This window comes from Corvus kubaryi, unplaced genomic scaffold (assembly GCF_017639235.1).
Source record: "Corvus kubaryi isolate FWS band 111438036 unplaced genomic scaffold, C.kubaryi_AGA036_p1.0 37352, whole genome shotgun sequence".
NCBI classification, from domain to species: domain Eukaryota; kingdom Metazoa; phylum Chordata; class Aves; order Passeriformes; family Corvidae; genus Corvus; species Corvus kubaryi.
This window is the reverse complement of record NW_024581114.1, coordinates 556,255-583,059: the sequence shown is the minus strand read 5'-3', so window position 1 is coordinate 583,059 and position 26,805 is coordinate 556,255. Positions and strand designations below refer to the sequence as shown.

Here is a 26,805-nt window from a genome sequence, read left to right as displayed (position 1 = left end):
GGAGGAGGCCGGCTCGCTCCTGCCTTGGGCTGCCTTTAAATGGCTGGAGCTGCTCCTGGGGGTGATGGCAGGGACAGCCAGGCTGGGCAGCTGGGTTAGCCCGGTGCCCACTGTGCCAGGTATCCCCTCTGCCAGGTATCCCCTGTGCCAGGCACTGGGACACATGAAAAAAGCATTATTTTAGGAGCTGGTGAGGACAGGCAGGGAGAGAAAAGCCCTGGCATCAGCAGGGATGAGGAGGGGGCTCCTCATTTAAACTGGACAAAACCGCTCATGAAAATCCCATGGAATAGCAGGAATTTGGGGATATTGGCAGGTTTGGACATTGCAGTTTGCTGGAGTGCTGAACAGGAATCTGAGAGAGGATTCCTTGGTGCTGGAAATCCGTGTTGAACTCTCCTTATAGAAACTGTGCTTGTCCTTGCTGATGTTCAAATAACATCTTGTTTTCTGGATTTATTTGGGGTTTTTTGAAAAAAAAAAAAAGAAGAAGAAAGACTTCAGAAATCTGGAAAAGCTGTGGTTTGAAAAGAGGTTTTGCTTTCTCCCTTGCTTAATCCTAATAAAGGTGCATTATTTGAAATATCTTTATTCTTGTTGGAGATTTAGCAGTAGGAAATTCAGAAGTGGACATGGAATCCATAAACATTCAGGGAGGGAGAGTGTTTCATAAATGTATCCCCGCTTTTTCCAAAAATAATATCCATTTATTTTTAGAGACCGAATAAAAATCACAGCTGGAGCACATCTGGAAATGGGGTCTGTGTGTTTCACAGGGGGGATCTTTCACACTCGCAGTTGAACCTGTTGTGTCTGTAGGGAAGAACCCCCCGTCCTCTGTGTCCAGGGAAATCCAGTTCCATCCTTGAGTGAGGCAGGCACGGGGTGAGTCTGTGCACACCAGCAGCTGCCTCCAGGTACTCCCAAAACCTGCGTGGATGCCCCTCCATGTCTTGGAGTGCTGGAGAGGCCCTGGCACAGGCTGCCCCATCCCTGCAAGTCTCCAAGGCCAGCCTGGACAGGGCTTGGAGCACCCTGGGGGGGTGGAAGGTGTCCCTGCCCACGGCAGGGGGTGGCACTGGACGGGCTTCAAGGTCCCAAAACCATCCTGGAATTCCAGGATTCCCATCGAGGAGCAGCTCAGCTCCGCGGGGCAGATGTCGCTGTGGGTTAGAGGAGCTCAGAGCAGCCCTGCTGGAGTGGATTTGTTCTGGAATTACAAGGGCTTGGGAAGAGTTTGAATCTTGTCAGTGCCCAGGGTTTGTGGAGCTCTGCAGCGGAGACAGATTCTGCTGCTCGTGGGTTTTGGCAGCGGAGCCGTGGGGGAGCAGCTTTGCTGAGGTACGAGTGACGTGTTTCAAGGGAGATGTAAGGAGGGATCCGGCGGGTTCGGGCAGGAATGAGGCTTTCAGGAGTTTTAGACCCAAACTCTCCACCGCAGCTCGGAGCTGCCACCTTCAGTCCACCGGCAGCTCCCGCTCTGCGCTGGCCTGAGCCCGCCCGGCACCACCCTCAGCAATTCCAATTTATTTGGGGGCACTCTAAACCCAAAATGGGGGCGATGGCTTTGAACAACCCCCCCCAGCCCATCTGCCGTGGGTCCTGAGGAGATTTAGCTGAGACAGGGAATATTTCTTCACTCAGCAGCTCCCCTGAAGATCCTGGCTTGGCTCCTTGCGTTCCAGCTTTTCATCATAAACCAGATATTCGCTCCCAGGAGTAAATCCTATCCTGCTTGGAAAGGATGGTGGATTTCTTGGGAGCTGTTTTGCTACAAGAATAGCCATAATTACCTTTAAAGCCACGCTGCACTCCCTGCATCTCCAGTACCGCAAGGAATTTTGCAAATAAAGCTGGAATTTTCTGTGTGTCCAGCTAACTGTCATGCAGGGATTTGCCAGTTAATAACTACTTTATACATTTCACCTCCCTTCTTTCTTCTTCTCCCTTCCCTGTCCTCCCTCCACAGCCATATTTCACCTGATTCCCCACAAAAAAAAGTGGAAGGAATAAATCCACCTCTCTCATTCCTACATCCATGCGTGGAAAAGTAATTATTTCGTTTCAAACTCTTATTTGTTTGGACAACTCACTTCCTAATTAATCTCAATCCTTTCTTTGTGCTCCTTGAGTAACAACAATATCAGATTTGTCTGGGATGATTAATGCTTTGTGCTTCCCTCAGCCAAGTCAAGATTTATAGACCAACATTTCCTGGGGTATCGATAGTTAAATTTTTCTCTCTTTTTTTGCAGTTTGGGTTGGGTTTTTTCCCCCTGACGTTTTACTCTTTGGTATTTTCAGGTGTAAATACTGTGACAGGTCATTCAGCATTTCCTCCAACCTGCAGCGGCACGTCCGGAACATCCACAACAAGGAGAAGCCATTCAAGTGCCACCTGTGCAACAGGTGCTTCGGGCAGCAGACCAACCTCGACAGGCACCTGAAGAAGCACGAGCACGAGAACGTTCCAGGTGGGGAAAGGCTCTGTGGCTCTGCTGGGGATCACTGGAGAGAGGAGACTCTGATGCCATGAAGACTTTTTGCCTTTTCTTTTATACTCCTGTTATACCTTTTTACAACTTCTGTATTCCTAGTGTTTTTTCCCTACATTCTTGGACTTGTTTGTCAAGCTGAGAGACTCAACATTTTAGAAGCTTCGTAGCCAGGGATCAGTGTGCCCCAGACCCCAAGGTCCCCTCCAGAACACATTCTGTAAACCAAGATAGAACCATCCAGGGGAAGGTTCCTCGGGGAGGGGGGCTCACTCGAGCCTCTCATTGGGGAATCTGTGATAGATGTGCTAATTAGTAGCACCTATAATGATATACCCGATCTTTGGGGATACTCAGGCAGGGTGCATCTCGATGCATATGACCTGGATGTGTGCACCTGAGGATCCTTAAAATAAATACCAAGGTAAAATCCCTTTTCCCCTTCCCCTATGACTCTTGATTTTAAGACCAGGAAAAGGCATCAGCTGGAATGCACTGTCCCCTAAGGATGAGTTTGTAGGGTTGTTTGTAGGGTTTTTTTGGAAGTTCCAGAAGATAAATAAGTTTTGTTTTAACATAAAAAATGGAAGGAAGGAATTCCTGTGATGAAGCCAAGTAAGTGATTTCCCAGCATGGGGAAAAATTATTATGGAAAAGGTACAGGCAAACAGCCCTGCAATGGTTCTTAGGTTGTGTGTGTTGTCCATAAGTGCTGAACATCACCTGGATTTCAGTCTGGAGAACACAATCTTCCCTTGGGAGCTTTGCTCCACGACTTTCCTCTTGAGTATTCAGTCATTAATATAAAGTGAGAGGGCTGTTGAGAACCTTCTTCCTTTATGTCCCCTCTTAATCCTGGCCTTGCCAACACCTGATGGAGTCTCCTGTTCTCTGTCCTGTTGTCTCTCCGTGTTCCTGCCCTGCAGTGAGCCAGCACTCCGGAGTCATCACCAACCACCTCGGGACCAGCGCCTCCTCCCCCAACTCGGAATCAGACAACCATGCACTTTTAGACGAAAAAGAGGATTCCTATTTCTCGGAAATCAGAAATTTTATTGCAAATAGCGAGATGAATCAAGCGTCAGCTTTAGCAGATAAAAGGTAGGCAAGAAAATGAAATTATCTGCTGGTAAGACAGGCATGAACAGCAGAATAATAGGAGAGGGAATTCAGGCTGGCTGGTAGAAGCTTCTTCCTCCTGGCTGCTTGAAGGGAAATAGTTAGAGGACAGAGCCTGGAGAAGGAGGAAGGCTGCTTGTCCCACAGATGTTAAATTTAAAGAGATGAAAAAACAGCATTTAAATCCAGACTGCACAAATCCGTAGTTCAAAAAGCCTTGGGGCTGGTGTATTCTCGACAGGCTTATTGGCCCTTAGGAATAGTGATTTTTAAATGCCTGCAGCACGCTGGTTTTCTTCTTGTTAGATTTTAAATAACATATATGTGTACATAAATGTGTTTTGTGTTCATGTCTACGTAGGACATTACCAAAGTCTGGCATTCCAGTGGGAATACATCACTTAAACATTTGCCATCTTTTTTTCTTTCCTTTTCTTTCTTCTTCTTCTTCTCCTCCCTCCCCTTCAACCAAATATTTCAGGCCAGAAATCCAGGATATTGACGGCAATTCCCAGTGCCACGGACTGGCAAATGAGAAAACAGAAGATGTGGATGATGAGGACGAAGAACTGGAAGAGGAAGATGACGACAGCCTGACGGGGAAGTCCCAGGACGAGACGGCGTCGCCCACGGCGGAGCCCCGAGGAGCATTCGAGGATGAGGAGGATGAGGAGCCCACGTCTCTCACCATGAGCTTTGACCACACCCGAAGGTGAGGGGGCCGTTCCCCTCGGGGGGCTCAGCCCCCTGCCCGTGTCCGTGGTGCATCATGAGTGTTGTGGGTTTGTTCTCCAAGCCATGCCATGCGTTTGATTCAAACCTTCACTCCAGATTCCATTTCACCACGGTGGGGGACACGAGACAAGTGGACTGCAAGGAGAGTCTGGGGTGATGTCCAAGGCTTGAGGAGTCTGGATCAGGAGAAGAGACACAAAACTCAGAGTTTTCAGGGTACCACAGCTCAGCAGATGTTGTTTTTCTCTCCAAAACTCTGGTCAGGGCAAGGAAGAGGTGTCTGTGCAATGCCTTTGGTGCTGCTCTGGTCCTTGGGGTTGTTGCAAAATATTCTTGGCTTCAAGAATTCTCAGAGCTCTGGTAAAAAGGGGATTCTGCCCCTCGGTCCTGCCCAGGTGAGACCCCACCTGCAGAGCTGCCTCCAGCTCTGGGGTCCCAGCACAGGATGCACCTGGAGCTGCTGGAGAGAGTTCAGAGGAGGCAGCAGGATGATCAGAGGGATGGAGCAGCTCTGCTGGGAGGAAAGGCTGGGACAGCTGGGATTGTTCAGCCTGGAGAGAGAAGGCTCCAGTGCCTGAAGGGAGACATAGGAAATATGGAGAGAAAATCTTTCCAAGGGCCTGGAGTGACAGGGCAAGGGGGAGTGGATTTAAACCGAAAGAGGAGAGATTTAGGTTTGCTCTTCAGGGGAAATCCTTCCCTGTGAGGGAGGTGAGGCCCTGGCACAGAGAAGCTGTGGCTGCCCCATCCCTGGAAGTGTCCAAGGCCGGGTTGGACAGGACAACCTGGGATAGTGGAAGGTGTCCCTGCCTGTGGCAGGAGGTGGAACAGGACCACTTTAAGGTCCCTTCCAACCCAAACCAGATTCCATGCTTTTATTAGAAGTGAAGGATTTTTCCCCCAAGGTCAAGCCATGTCCAAACACCTTTAAAATGAAAGATTGCTGCACAGAGCCCAGGCTCAGCTCTGGTTTTGCTGCAGTTTGCCCTGGTTTCTGGGAGTCACACAAAACTGAGCAATTCCTTACCCAGAACCTCAGAGAGGATCTCAGACACCTGCTGCTTGTTGCTCTCCACTTCCTTCTCGCTCCTCCCATCCCGTGTTGTCTCCGTGTCCGTCTGTCCGTCCCTTCACGCATGTGGCTCGTGAGCCCCCGTGGGTGGTGCATGCAGGCTCTGGGCCAGACGAGCTAACACAGGTCACCCCTTCCCCTGGTCATTGGTACAGGTGTATTGAGGAGGACGAAGCCGGCCTGTTAGATTTGGAGCAGATGCCGAATTTTGGGAAGGGGCTGGATCTCCGCAAAGCAGCCGAGGAAGCATTTGAAGTTAAAGATGTGTTTAATTCCACCTTAGACTCTGAGACAATAAAACAGACTCTGTACAGGCAGGCTAAAAACCAGGTGGGTATATCCAGAATGTTTTCCTAGCTTGCCGCCAGCGTGTACAGCAGGATCAGGGAGCAGCTGGCCTCCTCTAGCCAAGGGTTATTTTCCTCTTCCAGCGGGTTCTTTTCCCCTTCCAGAGGGTTATTCCCCCTTTCCAGCAGGAATTCTAACACACACATGAACGTGTCTTGTTGCAACTAAACTGAAATAGAGGAGGAAGGGAGCGGGCATCACCTTTAGATGGATTTACCTCAGCCTGTGCAGTGAGAACAGGGTTATACAGGAAGAGAGAGGCATCTGTCTGTTTTTATCTGTCTGTATAAATGTTTTTATAACTCCTTATTTATTTATACTTTGGGGTGGCTCTTCTGTCGGTCACCACTGAGGTTTGGTTTGCAGAAACAGCCACAAAGTGCCCTTGGGTTTGGTTTAAACAGGTGTCAAAGATAATAATACTGCCAGGACTTGCAACCCAGCATGTCTAGAGGGCTTTCCTGTTTATCTCCTTGATTCCTAAAAGTAAACCAGAAAATGGAAAAAGAAATCTGTGAGACAGACCAGTTTAGACCCACCAAAAAAAATCATCCAAGTGGCATCTCAGAATTACTGGAGTTCTGAGAGAAATCTGGAGGTTTGGGGCAGGTCTGTGTGTGCTTTCTGCTTTTTCATTCACCAAAATACTTACTCTGGGTTTATGGAGTTGATCTCTTGATCCCCCCATGAGGATTCTCACAAAAGAACTGCTCCGTGAAGGTGCCTCAGCAGGCTGGGCTGGAGACAGGACACTCAGCCCCTGGTGGGGATGAGCACAGCTCTCACCTCAGAGTCCCCTTCTGACCCTCAAGCAACAGAATTTATCCCCAAATCTATTTCAAATGCCCAGCAGAGCAGTAGCATAGTGCAGCCACCATGCAGGACATGATTTTTGATTTAGCGTCACCCAAAACTCAGGCAATTTTTTGTCCTCCTTCAGAGTGGGTGCCAGTAGTGAGGCTGGGGGGGTGCTGCTGGGAGAGAGAGCCCAGCAGGTTTTTGGAGTGACACCCATTTAAGCACAAGCCACTTGCCTGATTCTTCCCTGTGTCCTGTCACTAACACCCAAATGCACTCACTCTTTGGGAGCAGCTCTTTCCCAATGTGTACCACCCTGCTGGGTCCAGCCCATGCTTGGATCTGGGAGGGTATTTTTGGGTTTTCACTCCATTTTACACTTGAATCACAATAAGAAACTTAAATAATTTAAGCTATCAATAGGAAACATTTGTGTGAGCAGCACAGCACTCCCTTGGCTTAGTTTTAAGCAATTTTAGAAGCATGTGTGTCCACAAAATGACAAAACTGTACCTTTTCCCTGGGCCAGGGAGGGTGGGGACAGTGTCCTCCTCCTTTTCAGGCCATGGGTGACAATGACATTGGCTTTCACCTCTGCTCTCTGAGGTTATCATCTGTCCAAGTCCTCACACCCCTCGTGTGAAAGGACACAGAGGTGTGTGAGACAAATCCTGTGTCCTGGTGGAGGGAGAGCAGCCAGGTTCCGAGGAGCCAGCAGTTTGTTAGAGGGCAAACAAGTCTCTCGGCAGACTCCTTTAAGGGTTTCACTGCAGCGATAAACCCACCCTGACCACAATGAAAATTCCATGTTCCTGAACACCCACACTGGCATCGCCAGTGGGCCCATGCCAGGCATCAAGTGAGGATGAGCAGCTGCTCACCACTTCCCACTGGGCATCGCTGCCCCATTCCCAAGGCACTGCTGCCCCAGCCCAGCCTCCCCGAGCCTCTGGCTTGTCTGGGGATGTGCTTTTTTTAAGAACAAGCCCCAGTAGCAGCTGCTTTGCCCTGGGAGCAGAGCCTGGAATCATGTGGGGGTTGGTGACCGAGCGCAGGGCAGTGCAGGATGGGTTCAGTCCTGTGACAGCTGGTGGCAATGATGCTGTCTCCTGCCTGTCCCTATAAACCATGACAAATCTGGAGTGGCAGGTGCCATCCTGGGGCGTGGCTGTGAGCTTAGCCCAGCGCAGAGGGTGCTGCTGGCCCAGGTGTGCGGCGTTAGAGGGTGCTGTGTCTTACCCGGAGTGTTTCCATCCTGTTCTCACTCGTTTCCTCTGCGTCCCTCTCTCCCCCAGGCTTATGCAATGATGCTGTCCCTGTCTGAGAACGCTCCCCTCCACACGTCCTCCCAGAACTCTCTGGGGGCTTGGTTGGACATGGCAGGAGCAGCTTCAGAGTCGGGGACCTTTAACCCCATCAACCACCTCTGAGAGGTCCACAAGGCACTGGCCGGAGCCCAGGCGAGGCGGCAGTGGTGCTGCAGCCATCCCAGCAAAATCCCAGCGAGCAGAAGATGGATGAGAGGGCCTCAGGGAGTCGTCTGGACTTTGGGCTGAGAAGGAAACCTGTCGCATCCGACCTACACGTCCTGCATTTTTATCTCTCCAGAGTTTTCCTTTCTAATTTATCGGAATGAACCTCTCCCAAACTGGATAACGCTGAAGCAGCCCCAGGATTTCATGAGCAAGACACGAATTGCAACAGTGCAATCAAAGATTGGCCCCTCCAACCTTCCAAACCGGTGCCACTGAGCCAGCACAGCCTGAGCAGGAGAGACAGCTTGGAACCCCACGGCAGCATTTCCTTCCCATCCAGCTGAATGGTGAAGCACCACAGGAAGAGAGCCAGGTGTGACCTGTCCCTGGTGCAATTCTGGCACAGCCACTGGAGTTATACCAGGGAAGGGCGAATTCAACCCATTTAACTGAACCCCCCCCAAAAGAATTCAGAATTCTGCGCTCCCACAGAAACATCATCCTGTCTTTTGTCCCCAGCCAAACATTGGCAAAGCTCCTCCAAGGTGAGGCCACGTTGCCTGCGGTCGTCACGAGCCACATGCAGCTCCCAGCTGAGACATCTCCAGCCTGGAACCCTGCTGAGGTTGGGGTGACACATGTGCCACGTGGATCATCAGCTGTGCCCTGAGCAAGGCTGGGACAGCTCCCTGCCCCTCCTGGTACCTGTGAGCCCAGCATGGGCTGGGAGTGCTGGGACAGAGCCATGCTCAGCCAGGGTGGTGGAGCTCCTGGAAATGCTTGGATTTCCCCAAGCAGAGAGGCCACGGGGTAAAGCCTTCCCCAGCTTTAAGGAAATGTGTGCTGGGAGAGCCTCGCCTCACCCGGGGCAGCTGGGACACGTCTGCTCTGCCGGGGGTTTCAGGGTGCCCTCACCCCGTGCCGATGGTATCTGTGGCACAGGTCTCTGATTCACACTGTTGGTTTGGCCTGGTTTTCCCTCTGCACCGCCCGCTGCTGCTTGGCCTGTAATTTAAGTAGAAGGAGGAACTTTTCCGTGCTCCAGCAGCCTGAGGGGTGCAGAGCTCTGCCTGAGCACAGAGATAAGAATCTGGTTGTGGCTCTGATTCTAAAATTGCTCACAGAGATTTTATGAATGATTTCGAATCACTGCATCTTCTCTGCTGATACACAGCAGCCTCCACAAATCCTGTGGGCTTCGTGCTGTTCTCCATTGCAACTCCCATCTGCTGCTGGAGCAGGGAATTTGGAGACGACATTCCTTTATGGAATGGTTAGGAAAGCCATGGAAAAGGGCAGATGGAGGGTTCTAAGCCAGTCCAGTGTGGGAAGCCTCATTCCAGCAGGCCAAAACAACGGAACCAGCTCCCTGAGCAAAGCAGAGTTGGAGTTGGGTGCGACACCTTTGCGAGTCAGCTTGGCACCCAAGAGCACAGGTGAGGCTGATTTTGGGGAGCCTCAGAGGGCCCCCACAGGAAAGTGTCCGGGGTGGCTTTGGTACAGAGGGAACAAAAGGTAAATTAGCAGCAGCAGTGTGTTTCCCAGGAAAATCTACCCTCCCCTTTTTGGTTTTCCACAACATCCTGTGAAAGTGCCCAAGGCTCTGAGAGCACCAGGCAGTGTGACCGAACTGCTTCTCGTATTTGCACAAAGCTCCTGGGCAGGTGGAGCCTGAGAGCCAACCCTGCCAGAGGAATCCCGGCTCTGCAGAGGAGAGGGACAGCCCTGTCCCCTCCTGTCCCCTCCCATCCCATCCCATCCCATCCCATCCCATCCCATCCCCACTCCAGCGGCTGCAGCACAGCCCTGCCCAGGCGCTTGGCCTTTAAATTATTCCCACAGGGGCCAACTGAAAATAATAAAAGGATTGTTTCTTTTCCTGATGGAATTTATTTTAATCTGTATATAACTTGTAATTTTTGGGCTAATTCCTTTCTTATTTTATTTCTTCCTTAACAGTATTTTTTTTGCATTAGATACCATTCTTGTGAAGAAATCATGTTAATAGAAGTATGTAGTGAAGGACCAAAATCGTGTTGTCAGGGTTGGATGGTGGATAAGCAGGGAGCAGGAAGATTTTGTCCGTGTGCCAAATGACCCCAGTCAGTGCTGCTGCCGATTCTCCAGACAATCATCCCTCGGCTTCCCTGTGCCTTGAACTTTCTGGGGCCCTGGAGGAAGGTTCCGGTGACTGGGAGCAGCACAGGAGGAGGAGGAGGCCAGTGGAGATGCTCTGCCTCGATGGCCCTGCTCCAGGAGAACATGGAAACGGCCTTAACCATGGGGATAGATCCATCCTGTCCCATTCCAGCTGCAGCTCTGTGACTCCTGGCAGCTGCTCGGAGCAAACCACGTGTCTGAGCATCTCTCTGGTAGGGCTGTGGCACTGCCTGCCGTGCTGGAACAGGATCTGTGGGCAGCAGGGAGTGTTTGTGTGCCCTGAGCCATGGTTTGCTCATCCTTGAAGAAACCTTAGGGCAGGTCAGCACTGCACTCCTCAGCACAGGGAGGTGACAGAGCAGCCAAGGGAGCGGCACTGAGCTGGACACCAAAATGTGGGCCAGTATTAAGGAATGCAAGTGTTACTGTGGGGATTTTTGGGGGGTATTTATGGTCTCCCCACCCCTCTCTCAGCCCTGCTGCCAGTTGTGTCATTTCTCCAGAAGCAGTTGGTCAGGTCCTTGCTCTGACTGAGCTCACGCTGTCACTGTTCCCCTCCCTGGGTTCATCCTGGCTCCCCATGGATCTCCTGAGGGCCCCTGGCCAGGGATAGGGAGGTATTATCCAGCCAGGGATTGAGGACATTAAAAATATAGGGCTTAAAATCATGAGATGATTTTTTTTTTCCCTTTCCATATTTCCTATTTCAGTTTCCTCCCCATTTTCTCTAGGTTATGTTGTAGAATCTCCTGACTCCTCTAATTTAGCACTGATTACAAGCTTTGTAATTTGATTTTTCCAGTTAAGATAAAGAAACAGGAAGCCTCACTGAACCTCTGTTAATCTCTACCTTTCACTGGATTGCACTTGAAACGTGCTGCAGCTCAGAGCAGGTGTGGAGGTTTTGTTTTGCTGCTTTAGCAGAGAATCTCGTCTTTTCAAGGCTGTTTCCCGAGAGGTTTGTGTCCAGGACGTTCTGCCATCTGAGCACTGCTGGCTTCCCAGTGCCGGGGAAGCTCTGGGAGCTTTGGTGAGACGTGGAGCTGTGGTGTCCAAGCCCATGGACACGCTGTGCTCGGGATCCAGGGCAGGTGAGGGTGGCAGGGATGGGAAGTGGCTGCGGTGTGTCCGGTAGCCAGGGCACCGCTCCAGGTGTGGTTTAAACCCAGAGCTTTGTGTAGGATCTATTTATTTAAAGTATTTTCACAGCTACAACAGCACAGAGGAGAGAAAGGAGAAGCCCTGGGGATTTTTGGAGTGGTCAGGTGGGGCTGGGAGCTGCGCAGGGCTGAAGTGTCGGTGCTCTGTGAAGGGCCCTCGCTTTGGCCAGAGCTGGATCTTCCTGCCTGAGTCAGTCAGGGAGGAGGACGTGGGTCTGGTGTCTGTGCATTCCCTGCTTCCCAGCAGCTCAGAGCTCGTGGCTGGTCCTGGTGTGATCGCTGTGGCTGGAGCAGGCAGCTGGGAGCTCTCCGGTGGGATGCACTGAGGTTCTCCCGCAGGATGTGCTGAAGTGCCAGGTCCTACAGGACACGTTGAGGCACCCAGTTCTCCTGCTGGGGTGCTGGGTTCTTCCCTGGGACGTGCCCTTTGGTACTCAGGCTGCTCTGGGTGGGTGCCTTTCCAAGGTGCCCCACACCGCCAGGTCCTGCCTGGCCGGGCGCCACGGGGATGTCGATGGGGACCCCAAACCCAAACGGGGCCCAACAGCGAACACCAGCCGGGTGTGCTCAGCTGTCCAGGGACAAACACCCTGCTGGGGTCCTGTCCTCCTTCAGACAGTGCAGAGGAAGCTTTGCCCCCTCCCCAATCAGCACTTAGCCGCTCGTGGGAGCAGCCCCTCGCCGCCGTGGCGCGGACGGAGCCTTTCAAAAGCACTTGCACAAAGAGGTGAACGAGTTCGACTCTAAGCATCAAAGCACTGGATCGTGAGCCCCCCGTGCCCCCACCCAGGTCAATCTGCTGACTCTACACTCGGTTTTTACGTGCTGTACTCTGTTTGTGTGTGTGTGTGTGGCGGGGGCCGGGGGGCAGCGCTGAGGACCCTGCCCGTGGTCAGTGCTGGGGACCCTGCCCGTGGTGACAGGGCCATCCCCGAGGGCAGGAGTGGCGTGGCTCGGGTCAGTGCTGGAAACACGAGGGCAAAACCCTCTGCTCCTCGCCGGTGGTCAGTAGTGTTCTCACAAAGCCATGAAACTTCTCCGTAGTGTTGAGTGAAACTGTGACTAAAACATTCTTGAATGATTCCGAGGTTCCTTTTTTTCTCTTTCTTCTGTCGTTAATTCTTATTACCACTTTGGAAGAAGAAATTTAAAGAAAAGGAAAAAAAAAAAAAAAAAAAAAAAGAACGAAGAAAAAAAAAAAGGCAGCTTTGATTTTCCAAATGTGCAATTCACATGTGAACAAAGTAATTCTGAAAGTAATTCTCAGTGTATTTTACATTCTCGTTGCTCTCTTCAAAGCAAGAGATGTTTTGCCCTGATGTCATTTCCAGCCTGCAGAAGATGTAATTTAAAACATATATATATTGTGCTTGCAAGAATCATAAATCTGTGCATCCTATGTCATTCCTTTTCCCATTGTTACAATACAGATATGATTTAGGTTGGATTTTTTTTTTCCTTTAGACCTGTATAGTGTTTTTTTAAATCAATTGTAAATGTCTGGTTTTCATATAATGTTTAAAAAACATTGAGAAAGAGGATGGTGCTTGTTCCATATCATTCTTGATTGTATATTGCTTCTGTTATGTTTATAAGTAAACTGTGCATGACTTGTGTTTAGCAGTCATTATTGTGTCCGTTTGTGAAATTTTTATTAAGAAGAAAAAAATTCCGTAGATGCACTTATTGTATATGTGATTAGATTTTGCGTCCGAGGCTCGAAGCCTCGAACTGCCAAGGAAGAAAGAAAAAAGTGTTGGCAGTTATTAATTAATATGGAATCGCTTTGTTGGGAGCATAATGAAATAAGAGATATGAAGTGTAGAAAATAATTAAAAAAAAAAACAAAAAGGCAATTTTACAAATTTCATTTTGATGCTTGTGATAAAAGACAAATGTACTTGTGTAGAGAAATTCCTTTAAAATAATGAATAGAAAAAGCTGATTTTGAGGTTAATGCTGTAGAATAGGAATGTATACCAAATGTAATCTTTCCAATGCTACAATGAATTTATACATGAGATTGATATGCAATAAACCTGTGTGCTTTTATAAGCAGTGGTCCCGAGAGCTTCTTTTCATGGAATAACCATGGAGAACAGCCCCGGGAATGGGACACTGGGTGTGTCACTGTCTGGCTTTGCTGCTCTGCGGGACCTCTGGGGTCTGCTCTTGTGTGTGCACGGTTTGTAATATTCAAAAGAGCTCCAAAAAGTTAAATTATGGCCTCCCCACTTGCTGCTGAGGTCAGAATCATAGAAACCCAGAATGATTAAGGCTGGAAAAGCCCTCCCAGACCATCCAGTCCAAGCTGTGACCCATCCCCACCTTGTCACCCAGAACAGAGCACCGAGTGCCACCTCCAGCCCTTCCTTGGACACCTGCAGGGATGGGCACTCCACAGCTCCCTGGGCAGCCCCTGCCAAGGCCTGAGCACCCTTTCCATTAAAAAATTCTTCCTCATGTCCAACCTGAACCTCCCCTGGCACAACCTGAGGCCGCTTCTTCTCATCCTGTTTTTTGTTGTCCTCCTGTCAGGGAGTTGTGCACAGCCACAAGGTCCCCCCTGAGCCTCCTTTTCTCCAGACTGAGCCCCGCCAGCTCCCTCAGCAGCTCCTCACGGGACTTCTCCAGCTCCTTCCCCAGCTCTGTGCCCTTCTCTGGAAATGTTTCAGCCCCTCAGCGTCTCTTTTGTTGTGAGGAGCCCAGAGCTGGACGCAGCACTCGAGGCCTCCCCAGTGCAAAGCAGGTGCAGGCAGTGCTGCTGTGCCACATCCCACTGAAGGGGTGGGATGCTTGCACAGGGAAGAGTGAGAGTATTCCAGGGTGGGAGAATGTGTTGGGATGGGGTTCATCAGTGAGCTGATGGAAAATGTCGAGCATATTTCCTTTCAGAAGCAGAGCACAAAGTGAGTGAACTACCCAGTGATAGCGGTCAGATGGTTCAGCCCCAGGGGACCCTGGGAGCAGAAATTACTTGAAAGCCGGGTCTTTGAGCTAAAAACCCCATTACACAACTGATGAATGGCCTCGCTTCAAAAAGTCATTCATGGTGATCAAATGATGGTGTCCCACGTACGGGATAATGGCCCTTCCCCGGAGATCGGGAGGGTTTCAGTCGGAGCTGAACCCTTGAGTAGGAGCCCTCCTCTCGCTGGAGCCTTTCTCCTTATTAGCCCCGGAGGGAAAGGATAAAAAAATCTATGGGATAAGAAAGCTGTGATAATGGGGCGATTGTCAGGCAGGCCCCGGAGTGGAGAGAACAGAGGCATTTAAAAGAATATTGCTGACAAGTGGACTTTGTCATGCACAAAGTGCTTGAGATTCACCACAAACAAGTGAGAAAATGGCCCCATTTGGGGGATGAGGAGGAGCAGAACAGGGGGGCAAAAGAGAAGGTCAAGGAAAAGTCTGTTCCCAGTAAAGACACAGAGCACTGTTGAGCCTTACTGGGCAGCTGGGTTACTGGGCAGCTGTCAGCAGCCTGACCCCCCAGATCCTCTTTCCCAGTAGCTGCAGCACCCAAAAGCAGCCGAAACTGATGTTTTGTGCATCCAGAGGGACCGCCTGAGGTTACCTTTGACCACTGAAGAGCCCCTGGAGTAAGGGGCAGTCCCTGGGCTGCTGAAATACCGCGTGTGCGCCGGCCAGACCCCGAGGACAGCCGGGGCACACCCGTTTGTCACCCATTAACGTGACAGCAGAACGACACCGAATAATCCCCTCGCCTTCAGTGACCTCGGAGAGGCGGCTCGAGGGGACGGGGAATGCCGAGAGCCCAGCGGCCGGCAGCGCCGCTCCGCGCAAACACCTGCTTAAGACTCATCGAGAAGCAGTAAAACACTGTTCCTAGTGACGATTAATTAATTTTTCACTCCTGGGAAGCCGGGGCGCGGCAGGGAGCAGAGCGCTCCTCGGAGCCGGGACCGGCAGGACACCGCCGCGGCTCCGGGCTCCGAGCTCCGAGCGGCACCTCCACCCCGGCACGGCCTCCGAGGCCTGCCCGGCACCTCCCCCGGTGCCGCCCCGGTCCCTCCCAGCCCATGCCGGTCCCTCCCATCCCGTCCCCGGCCCGCCCCGCCGCCGCCGCCGCTCTGGCTCCGAGGGGCGCGGGTAGGTGCGGTCGCGGCGGGGTCGGGGCTGGGGCGCTGCGGAGGGACCGGGGACCCCGGGGAGGGACCGGCACCGGCACCGGCACTGGCACCGGGGCTCCCGGGCAGCCGTGCGGGCGGCGGCCCCGAGCGAGAGGCTGCCGAGCGCCTTCCGGGGAGGGCACGGCGGGGACCGGCTGTCCCGTCCCTCCCGAGCCGCAGCCGGGGCTCGTCCTCCCGCGGCTCTGTCCCCGCTGTCCCCGAGGGTCTCGGTAGCCAGCGATGCGGAGAGGGGTTGGGTCCATCCTAGGGGGGTTTGGGTATCCTACCGTGCCCGTTTAGAGCCCAGCCCTGGGCACGCAGGGATGGAAGCACCGAGTTACGGTGCCTGTGCCCGTGTGCCACCGTGGGCAGGGATACGGGGGGTCGATGGCCTGTGCTGCCACCGAGCCTCCCTCCAGCCCGGCACCGATGCTGCAGCCCCCAGAGCCTCTGCATTGAGGCCTGTTTATTGCTACAAGGGCTTAGGATAAGCTTCATCCTCAGGCAGGATGGGGTTAAAAGCAGAATGTGGCGCTTTCCTCGTCCGCAGGACACTTGGCAGCCCTCTGGACACAGAGCTTGTGTCCCACATCCAAGGACAGTGGAATGAGCAGTATCTCTGTCAAATGAGCTGTTGTTGATGGGTCTGTGTTGTGCTCCTGCCAGTCATTCATGCAGGGAAAAGCACGGTCCAGCCTTGGTTTGCTTCCTGGTCTTTGAAAAGGAACAGCTTGGAGATGGCACTGGCGCACAATGGGATCTCAGTTGAGGACAGCTAAACCATAATTTCTCCCGAAGTTATGTAATAAGCAGAGGGCGTAAAACGCTCTGTGTGTTCTGTGGGGGCAGAGTTCCGTAGGTGCACGGTACTGTGGGTGGCACAGGAGGGGATGAGTGACCTTAACCCCGGCTGAGGAGCCCCAGGGAGTGGGGCAGGTGTTTTTGTGGGCAGTGTGGAGCCGCCCTCGGCCTGATTTGGGGCAGGTACGAGCTTGGAGGAGCACAGGCTTCACAGCCAGGCGCCGCCGCCGGGGATTCCACAGCCGGGGGGAGGTGGCATTCAGGAGGGTGCAGACTGGCTGTGGTGGCTGGCAGCACCCCAAAGGGGAATAAGAGGACACGGAGGCGTGGCAGGAGCGGGGCTCGGTGAGGCTCCAGGCCTGCCCCGCTCAGGCCTGAGCCTGTCCAGTGCCTGCGGCACGGCCTGGCCGCTCCCGGTGCCCGGCCGCTCCCGGTGCCCGGCCGCTCCCGGTGCCCGGCCGCTCCCGGTGCCCGGCTGTTCCCGGTGCCCGGCCGTTCCCGGTGCCCGGCTGTTCCCGGTGCCCGGCCGCTCCCGGTGCCCGGCCGCTCCCGGTGCCCGGCCGTTCCCGGTGCCCGGCCGCTCCCGGTGCCCGGCTGTTCCCGGTGCCCGGCCGCTCCCGGTGCCTGGCCACGTCCTGGAGCCCCCAGGCTGGCCCTGGCACACGGGTGGCCCTGCGAGGCGCACAGGCGGTGACAGCATCCCAAATGTGTCCATACAGGCCCTGCCTGTGGAGCACCTTGGGAAGGTGGAGGCCGAGTTCCGCACTGTCCCAAGGTTCCCGTGGCTCTGTGTAAATTCCTGAAGCCTCACTGGGAGGTGTCTGTCTGTCTGTCTGTCTGTCCTCCTCAGCTTGCTGCTTCTCTGAGCCTCCACCATGTCTCGGAGCCCCTCTGGTACCTCTGTGGATGACAAGACCTTGCTCCTGGAGTACCGATGCCATCCGGTGCGGCCAGAGCCCCCCAGCCCGACCTGTCCCCCTGAGAAGCGCAGCTCCACCACGGCTCCCAGTGCCACCCCAGTGTCACCCCTGGCCTCCCCCACCTCGGCCGAGCCCCGGCGCATCATCCTCAGCACGGACAGCCCGGCCGCGCTGAAGGTGGGCACCCAGCAGCTCATCCCTAAGAGCTTGGCCGTCTCCTCCAAGCCCAAGAACAGCCCCTCCCGGCACCAGAGCTTTGGGGCGAGCCGGGAACCCCTGAGCCCCGACCCGAAGAGGGCGTCCGTCCCCATCCTGGCCCTGGAGGCGGAGGATGAGGATGATGGCGGAGGGACCCTCAAGCGCAACCTGAGGAACATGTCCTACCGCGCGGCCATGAAGGGCCTGGGCGCCGAGCTGGAGCCACCAAAGGCCACTCCCTCACTGAAGCCCGTGTCCGAGGATGGCAGCGTCCTGCCCGACCGCAGCCCCGGCAGGAGCAAGGTGGGTTTGGCACCCTCTGTCACCCCTGTCAGGCAGGGATGGGGTCCTGCTTTCCTGGTGGTGACAGAGGAGCTGCAGGGCCCACAGCTCTGGCCAGTTTTGGAGCTGGTTTGCTGAGCCTGATGTCGTGACTGGTGCCTGGGAAGCTCCGTGTCACCAGCAGATGCTGCAGGTCCCTGGAGAGCCTGGGAATAGCTGACATGGTTTTTGTGGGGAGTGGAGCTGGCTGCTCCGGGGCCGCTTGGCAGGCGGCTGCGGGATGTTTGCAGGGTGGGGCTGGCAGGGAGAGCGGCTCCAGGCGTACACAAACATGGGTGAAGCACGTCTGGGGAAAGGGAGACTCCAGAGCAGGCAAAGTCCAGGTGCAAGGGAGATTTGACAGCAGCAGTGTAGGTACGGAATGGTTGGGATCGTGACCCTGATTGTGGGAGGTGAAGGCTGAGTCACCTGGGTAAGGCAAACAGAGCTCAGACAAGAGCCAGGCTGAAAGAACAGGGCGGTGTGGGCTGACTGGCACAGGTAACTCCCGCTTTTCCTGACGGAGTTTTCCCAGGGCCTCAGAAGTGTGGTAAGCACAGCAGGCTCTCCTCTTGCCCTCGCAGAGAGCCCTCGGGCGGAAGCGGGTGCAGAAGCGCGGCGGCTCGTTCAAGGACCGTGAGTGCTCCCATCCCTGTCCCTTCTGCCTCAGCCAAGCAAATCCCTACAAGGCTTCCCTTCCCACTGTGCTGCTCCCTGTCCACAGCCTGGGGCCATGGCTTTTGTGTCTGTTTCCCCGAAGCAAGAGGATCAATGCTGCCCTGCTTTCCCATTCCTGGGGCAGATAACTCTCCAATTGCTGCCGTGCTGGCATCTGGATGGCTCCCAGGGAAAATGGGAGAGCTGTGGGAGGCTGTTGGGAGCAGGAGCCACTGGGTAATCACTGCAGTGCAAAGTCCAACTTCATCAGGGAGTTTCTGGCCCGGGCTCACTGGCGCTGGTGGCTCATGGCCAACAGGGCAAGGCAGCCGTGGTGGGAAGGGAAGCCGTGGGCCTGGCTGGGAGGGGCTGTGCTGACCTTGTGTCTTCTCCTCCACAGAGCCCCGGCTGTATCAGGAGATCCGTGAGAGAGGTCTGAACTCTGTCAGCCATGAGTCAGACGAGGACTTGCTGGAGGATCCTGTGCCAGAGGAGCCGTCCCCTCTGGGCGCCGCTATCGTGGTGCAGAGCTACCGCCCGGCGCAGGTGACCTGGAGCCAGCTCCCAGAGGTAGGGGCAGTCCAGAGAGTCTGAGAGCTCTGAGAGGATCATTCCACAGCGTTAGTCCTTGCACTGGGATGTTCTGGGCTGTCCAGCCCTGGCTGGGACACACAGGGTCTGCCCAGGGCCGTTGGTGCTGGTGGTGCTGCTGTGGTTGGGCTTCACCCACAGCTGAGGGGAAGGCGGGTGCTCCTTCCTGGGCTTTCCCTGCGGACTGTGGGGATGGTCATCTTCATCCAGGGAGTGGCAGCAGCCAGCTACGGGGGGCTGGGGGGCCGGGTGATGCCATGGTGGGTGATGCAGGAGTGAGTGATGATGGGCAGTGGTGGTGGTGGGTGGTGATGGGTGATGGTGGGTGGTGGTGTGGGATGGTGTGGGATGGGCGATGGGGCGGCTGACACAGCCCCAGGCCGCACTAGAGGGCGTGCAAGGACCATCGTTCCTGCTCATCCCGGCCTCTCTCCACAGGTTCTGGAGTCGGGCATCCTGCAGAGGATCTCCCCCGAGGAGCGCAAGCGGCAGGAGGTGAGAGCAGCCTGGGACATGCCCGGGAGCGCAGCAGAGGCACCAAAGGGACACACGTGGCTCTGTCAGGGTCGGCTCCGGGTGGAGCTGGGCTCAGCTCAGTTCGTGGTGCTGCTGCTTCCAGCTGCTCCATGACTGGGCAGTGCTGGGAGGGCTCACCTGCATGAATTGGTGGGGAAACAGGCAGCTCCACTGGATGCTGTTGGGAAGGGAAAACATCTTCATGCTGTGGCTTTTTAGCAACTGGGTGTCCTAAAACACACTGGGGTTATTGGTGTTGGCCAGGGCATGCATGAGGTGACAGAGAGAACCGACATGGAGCCAAGTCATTTCCAGTGGCTTCATGCCAAAAGAGTATAAACAAGATTTAGCAATTAATTCCCGGCTTTGTGCAGTCGGTTTGTGCTGTTGCATCTTCCCTGCCCTGCTTTCCCCAGGCAATGTTTGAGATCATCACTTCCGAGTACTCCTACATGCACAGCCTGAGCATCCTGGTGGGCCACTTCATGAGGTCAGAGGAGCTGAAGGAGACCATGACTCAGACAGAGCACCACCACCTCTTCTCCAACATCGGTGACATCCTGACAGTCAGCACGAAGCAAGTGGGGCTGGGGGCTGGCACCAGGCAGGCCTGGGAGGGGACTCTGGGTTTGTAGTGCAAAACCAACCATCCCTTGGATTGTTGAAGGTACTCCCTGGGAGGGGGGGAGCAAACGCCTTGAGAGATGGTGCTGGGCAAGCTGTGTCCGTGTGGGAAAGCAGCAGGAGGAGGATGCAGCAGCCCTGGGAATGGCTGCGGGGGCGTTCAGGGCTTGTGGCTTCCTCATGGGACAGAAACTAAACCTCATGGAGGGCTGAGGTGGAGGAGGGATCCCGTGCAGGAATGGTGGAAGCCTGTGCCTCTGGGGAAGGTGTGGGTGTCCCTGCTGCTGGAGCTGCCCTGCCAGAAGGGATCCAGGCCCCATCTCCTCTGGGAAAACTGAGGAGAAGCTGCAGTGGGAACATTCAGTTTGTCCAGCTCTGGTGAGTCATGTGGTGAGGTCATTTAAATTCTCGCCTCAGCTTCTTTGAAGAGCTGGAGAAGCGACACCAGGAGCACCTCCTGATCCCTGACATCAGTGACATCGTGGAAGAACACGCCTCAAAACACTTCAACCCCTACATCAGCTACTGCTCCAATGAAGTCTATCAGCAGAGAACACTGGATAAGCTGCTGTGAGTACAGGGCTTGGGCTGACCAGGAATTGCCTCTGAGGGGCTCTGGGCTCCAGGGTTTGCAGGGGTCAATAACACGTAGGGACACGGATGAGCCCTGTTCATCTCCAGGCCAAGTTTGAGTGTGTTGGTACATCTGTGGCTTTACCCACCTTTTGGTGGGCTCACCATCTGTCTCTGGGTGCTTTTCCACCACCTGCTGTGGCATCAGTCCCATTTCTGCCCAGCTGGGGACTCTGAGCCCGGCAGAGTGACGATGAGCACCCGAGGCAGTGCCATCACTGCCCTGCATTTCCCGTGTGTGAAGAGCTACTGGAAAATCCTGACAACTGAAGAGCAGAGTTAATGGAGATTTCTTGTCCTGTTCCAGAACCACAAACCCCTTATTTAAAGAGACCCTGAAACAAATTGAAAGGAAACCAGAGTGTGGAGGCCTGCCAATGATCTCGTTTCTCATTCTGCCCATGCAGAGGGTAACACGGCTTCCCCTGCTCTTAGATGTAAGTAGTCACACGGTGGCATTGCTTGGCACCTCTGGAGAGGTGACTCTGCTATTCCCTTTGGTTTGTTGAGCCCGGGACAGCCTCTGCTTGGACTTCCAGCCCTCTGGGAGCTGGGGCCTGAATGCTGAGCACTTATTTAGGAGAAGCATTTGGATAACTCTCAGGCATGTGGTGGGATTCTTCGGGTGTCCTGTGCAGGGCCAGCAGTTGGACTTGATGATCCTAATGGGTGCCTTCCAACTCAGCATATTTTGTGGTTCTGTGATTTGTATCCAGAGCAATCTGCTTCTCTGCAGGGTGTCAGGTGTGCAGCTTAAAGCTCTGTGAAGAACACTTCATGCCTTGGTGACACCCATTTGGGAGACCTGAGATTCTTCTGTGCCATATCTGGGTCCCCTGGTGGGGTGGCACAGGTGTCCTGAGTGATGAGTGGTCAGGCAGCCCAGCAATGGAAAGCAGGTCTTGCATTCTTCGTGGAAATCTGCTCTACATGGCAAAGCTGCTGGATGTGGGATTTCCAGTAACTGCTCCCAGTCCGTGGTGGTTTGCAGGGGTGAGGGCCAGGGGGTGGCCAGGCACGTATCAGACATGAAGCACCCAGATTCACAGCTGCCAGCACTGTTAAACCTTCCTTTGACCCCCGGGAAGGGCTCAATCAACGTGTGGCATCCTGAAATCCCTGGGAAGCAGCTGCTGCTCCCTCCCCTGTGGTGCAGGATCACTAAAGCTTCTTGTCTTGGAATTCCAGACCGTCCAGCAAAAAACAAACGCACACTCTGCAGCGTACGGAGCTGCCACCCGCGCTGTGAAGGCCATCAGCAAGGTGAGGCCCAGCTGCCAGCCCTCCACCTCTCCTCCTGCCAGCTCAGCCTTCTGCAGCGCTGATCCAACACTGCCATTCTGGCCTCTCATTTCCCTCCCAGCATCGGCTCACTTGAGGCTCCTCTGCTCCAAACAGCTGCTGGATGAACACTTCTTTTCCCTTCTCACCTTTGTCACCTGATCTTGGTTTGTTCCTTTTTCTTGTCCTCTTTTCTTCTTTCCTCTTTGGCCCATCTTTGTCCTTCCTGGGACAACTCTGGCCGTGTTTTTTGGGGATTTGAGCAAAGGGCAGTGAATGAAGCAGAGAGGGAAGTGTGGAGCGCAGGAGTCATGAGCTGTGCACTGTCCATGCTCCTGGCTGTCCTCTCGCTGTGTTTTCCCATCCACTGGTCAGTCACAGGGGCCAAAGGGCCACAGAGACTGCGGCCACCACCGTGCCAGTGATGACTCTTCCTTTCATCCCCCTGCAGAGCTGCTCTTGGCAGCACATTCCTGGTGCTCCCAGTCAGTCCCACTCTCACATCCAAGCAGAGTCCTCCCCTCTGTGTGATTGTCCATCCTCCTGCCTGGAGCTCTTCTCAGATGATTAATTCTTCCTCTTCCTGCTGCTCCTTGGTTTTGGTGCAGGTTCACTTGAGTGTCCAGGCAGAGCCCATGTGCCGTCTCTCTCCAGGAGAGCATCCCACTGCCTTTTCCCAAACCTGGCCTGAAGCCTGTGCCAGGATTTGTCTCTCTCCTGCTCAGGGAAGCAGGACAGTCCCTAATGCTGGGGGTGGTGTGGGAGGTGGATGGGGCTCAGTGTCCAACCCTTCTCCATTTCCCTTGGGACCTTTTTCTCTTCCCAGCTGGTCAAGAGCTGCAATGAGGGAGCTCGGGCTATGGAGAGGACGGAGCAGATGTACACCTTGCAGAAACAGCTGGAATTTGGGAAGAAAAAGGTGAGCTCTTGTGGAAGTGATGGTGGGAAGTCTTCTGGGGCCTGTCTAGACAGGGAATCCTTCTGGGAAGCCTGGACTGGGCTGTTGGATGCACACGGTTTCTAAAGGGTGTGGTAAAGCCCCAGGACATTGTCACCCACTCTTGGGGTCCAGGGGCTGTTGGGGTCCAGGGGCTGCATCTCTGGCTGTGCAGGAGTGGGGTGCACGGCTGCTCCGCCTTCCACCTGCCTCCTGGAAAATCCTTTGGAATAGACACTTAAACCCATGTGGTATGTCCGTCCCAGCTGACCCCAGGGCCGCTGCACGTTCAGTTCTTGCCTTGGTTCAGTGCTGCTGGTGAGGAGGGCAGTAACTCAGCCTGTTCCTGGCGCTGTTCCAGCCTTTCCCGCTGATCTCGGTGTCCCGGTGGCTGCTGAAGCGGGGGGAGCTGCACCTGCTGCTCTCGGAGGAGGCCGGGATCTTCCGCCGCGGCGCCGGCCGCCTCTGCCACCTCTTCCTGTTCAACGACGTCCTCATCATCACCAAGAAGAAGAGGTGAGGCTGTGGGGAGGGCCCTGCCTTTCCCTGGAGAACAGCCAGGGGGTTAAACCCAATTTCCCAAGCGGCACATACCTGAGAAATCCATGAGATTTCCCTGGTTTGACCTTCTTGAGGTGTTCCTTGTCAGACGGAAGAGAAGCGCCCAGTCCCACCAGTGGCTTTGCCTCGGTGGGTGGGTGGGTGGGTGGCCAGCAAGTCCCCAGAGCCATGTCCCACCCTGACAATCAGCTCCAGGCTGCTCTGGCAGTGCCTGCTGAGCCTCCTGTGCCAGGCTGGGAGCTGGGAAGTGGCCCAGACCCCAGAGCTGAGGCGCTGATCCCATCTGTGCCGCAGCGAGGAGAGTTACACGGTCATGAACTACGCCACGCTGGACCAGGTCACCGTGGAGAAGGTGGAGAGCATGGACCCACCCTCCCCTCCTCCTGGCAAGGCCGGCGGGCACCTGCTGCGGGTGGTGCTGGAGAAGGACAGCGAGGGCCGGCGGGAAGAGGTGGTGCTGTCGGTGGAGACGCTGTGAGTGGCACGCTGGGATTTTGCTCTGGCTCCTGGCATGAACTGGTGTCCTGGGAATCCTCTGAGGCTTCTGCAAAGCTCCCTTTACCCCCATGCTCCTCCTCCCAGAAACGGGGATGTGCACAGGCTTCTCCCAGGCTCTGTTCCTTCCTGTCTCTTAGATTTCCCATATAATTCCCGTATCAGCTTCTCCTGTCCAAATGAAGCAGAGCAGCTGGGCTGTGTGTGCCACTTGGGAAAAGCGTCCTTACACTGAATACTCAGATCAAATGACTCTCCTGGAAAGCATTCATCCTGCTGGGAATGTCCAGCTACTGCTGGCCACAGGGATGCTGTCCCTAAGGCTTTCTTTGTGTTTCCCTCTGGCAGGAGTGACCGGGCCCGGTGGATCGCGGCGCTGATGCACAGGGAAAAGGAGAAGCCTGACACCACTCCCAAAGGAGGTACCGTGTGCCAGAGGGCAGCCTGGCTCCGCTGGCATTCCCTGTTACACCGGAACCTTTGCAGGCCCAGGTTTCTACCTGGTTCTCCTCCACTCCTGCCAATGGAGAGGAAAGCCCCACGCCTTGCTCCTTAGGAGTTGCCTCCTGTTATCAGTCACAATTAACCTTAAATACATTTCCTGGGAGGCACAGTGGAATTCCAGGAATGCCTTCAGCTGTTGTTAGAGGAGGTTTGGCAAGCTGGGAGGGATAAGGGGCAGGGACAGGAGGGAATGGAGCACGCTGTGCTGTGGAGTGGTGGGGGGGCAGCCAGGGGTCATGGCTGGGCTGTGTCTGCTCACTGTCCCTGCTGTCCCCTGTCCTGCAGACCTGAGCCAGGTGGAGATCATCCGCGCCTACCTGGCCAAGGAGGCTGACGAGCTGTCCCTGCAGCAGGCAGACGTTGTCCTGGTGCTGGGGGGAGAGGACGGTGAGTGCCGGCGAGGGCAGGGGCAGGCTCTGACCTTAGCAGAGCCAGAGCGGGAGAATCTTCAGTGATCACCAGGAAGTGCAATTTCAGCAATTGCAGAAGCTTCCAGGAAGCCCTGGCTGCTGGTGCTGTGCCCCAGCAGAGACTGAGGGAGGTGGCACTGCCATGGGCAGCTCTTGTGTTCCTTAGGGGTGACTCCTGTGTGCAGGCTGTGGCTGGCACCAGCAGTAGAGGCCTCAGGAGGGGGAGAAACGCACCCCAAAACAGGCAGTAAATCAGAAACCACCTGCCCTGCCATCCCTGGACTCCTCTAGCCAGCACCTCCAAGGGTGGGGAATGGTGCATCCCCAGGATCCATGGCCCTTCCTGGCCCTGTCACCCGCTCTGTTCTCTCCTAGGCTGGTGCTGGGGGGAGCGGCTGCGGGACGGGGAGCGGGGCTGGTTCCCCCAGGCCTGTGCCCGGCCCATCACGAGCCGCGTGGCCGCGGAGGGCAACGTGCGGCGCATGGAGCGGCTGCGCATCGAGACCGACGTGTAGGGACAGCCCAGAGGCACCCCTCGGCCTCAGGGACCTGCCTCAGGGACCTCCAAACCTCTGCAGACTGAGCCCACGGGGAGGAGGCAGCAGCAGAGCTGTTCTTGAACTGTGCTTGCTGCAGATCTCACCGGCCAGGACGGGTCTGTGTGACAGCTGCGACGCAGCAGCTCCTGCACGTGGGAGCTGGCACCGGGCACTCCTGGCAGTGCTGGCCCCGGTGACCTGGAACAGGCTCCAGGAGCAGCCCAGGCCTTGGCTCAGTTGGAAAGGCCGAGGCTGTTCCGGGCTCTGGGGTGCCCGCGCCGCCGTCTCCGTCCCCGCTGGCACCAGGGCCAGCACCTACTGCACACCCGGTGTGGGGAGAGCACCCCCCAATCAGGGATTGTTAGGAACTGAAATCCATGTGCTTGGCTTAGGCCTCGACCCAGTTTTACCATTTGTTTCTCTTTTTTCTGTCTCTTCCCCCCACAATAATTCTTGGGCCCTTTGTCCCAGGACCTGCCCAGGTGAGGTGATGCCAGACACATTTCTGTCACTGGATGAAATACTTGATGTCAGAGTTGTTCCCATGGAGTCAGCTCTGGGACCGGGCATGGATGCTCCAGGCAGAGGGGGAAGCAGGGGCAAGATGAGGAGCGGTGCTGCAGCTCCCAAGATGAGGAGCGGTGCTGCCTTTCCCTCCTCCCAAGCTGGGGAGGGGGCTCTGCCCGGGGCTCAGCCCATCACACCCCGTGCAGGGGACATGGCAGCTACAATTTTGGGGTGAGCCAACCCCACACACTGCCAGCTTCACATTCACAGGGGCAGCGCTGGTGGAAGGTCTGTTCTGATCAAACTGTTAAACTGTAAATTAAAGTAGCAATAAATCCTTGGATACCAATGAACCACGTGTTTTCTGTTAGCCGTGACAGTGTCCCTGAGTATGACAGCTCCAAGGAGCCAGGCTGTCCCAGCTATGAGCCTTAAAAAGAAGTTCCATCCTGCTGGTGGTATTGCTGTGGCCTCTGTGTGTTCTCACACAAAATGTGTATCTCATGAAACACCCTGAGTGCCAGCCTGCTGTCACCTGGAGCAGCTGTCAGCTGTATTTGACTGAGAGAGACAAGGTAAGTAGAAACTCAGCCAGGCTTTCTGTTTCTTTCTCTTTAACTGTGGAGAAAGTAACGTTTTTCATCAGTGCTAAATTAAAGAAGATCCAAAAAGAGATCAAGAAAAGAGGAAGCAAACAAACTGTATTAAGAAATATGAACAGGAAAAGAACATTATATAAAAATACAGGTACAGGGTTGCTGCAGTCCCATGCTCAGACACGTGGTTTGCTCCGAGCAGCTGCCAGGAGTCACAGA

General features: G+C 54.7%; 2 protein-coding genes across 5 annotated transcripts in view; both read left to right on the top strand.

Annotated features, from left to right (window-relative positions):
• The window catches only part of PRDM16 (PR/SET domain 16), a 289,426-nt gene extending 276,009 nt beyond the window's left edge, over window positions 1-13,417 (top strand). For 3 of the 4 annotated variants that reach the window (XM_042031976.1, XM_042031975.1, XM_042031978.1), the window contains 5 exons: window positions 2,305-2,474; window positions 3,422-3,596; window positions 4,096-4,326; window positions 5,577-5,751; window positions 7,863-13,417. In XM_042031976.1, the coding sequence (XP_041887910.1) occupies window positions 2,305-2,474; window positions 3,422-3,596; window positions 4,096-4,326; window positions 5,577-5,751; window positions 7,863-7,997 (886 nt within the window). In that variant the 3' untranslated portion in view covers window positions 7,998-13,417. The remainder of the gene's footprint in view (window positions 1-2,304; window positions 2,475-3,421; window positions 3,597-4,095; window positions 4,327-5,576; window positions 5,752-7,862) is intronic. The other variant, XM_042031977.1, reaches the window with a different exon arrangement.
• A 2,000-nt stretch (window positions 13,418-15,417) lies between these two features.
• Window positions 15,418-26,343, top strand: ARHGEF16 (Rho guanine nucleotide exchange factor 16). The gene is made up of 15 exons (XM_042031974.1): window positions 15,418-15,475; window positions 17,147-17,717; window positions 18,320-18,371; window positions 18,793-18,962; window positions 19,422-19,478; window positions 19,916-20,076; window positions 20,541-20,693; window positions 21,064-21,193; window positions 21,945-22,019; window positions 22,864-22,956; window positions 23,336-23,490; window positions 23,830-24,009; window positions 24,379-24,452; window positions 24,820-24,921; window positions 25,320-26,343. The coding sequence occupies exons 2-15, from the start codon at window positions 17,172-17,174 to the stop codon at window positions 25,457-25,459; spliced, it is 2,088 nt and encodes a 695-aa protein (XP_041887908.1). The 5' UTR covers window positions 15,418-15,475; window positions 17,147-17,171; the 3' UTR covers window positions 25,460-26,343.
• The last annotated feature ends 462 nt before the right edge of the window (window positions 26,344-26,805 follow it).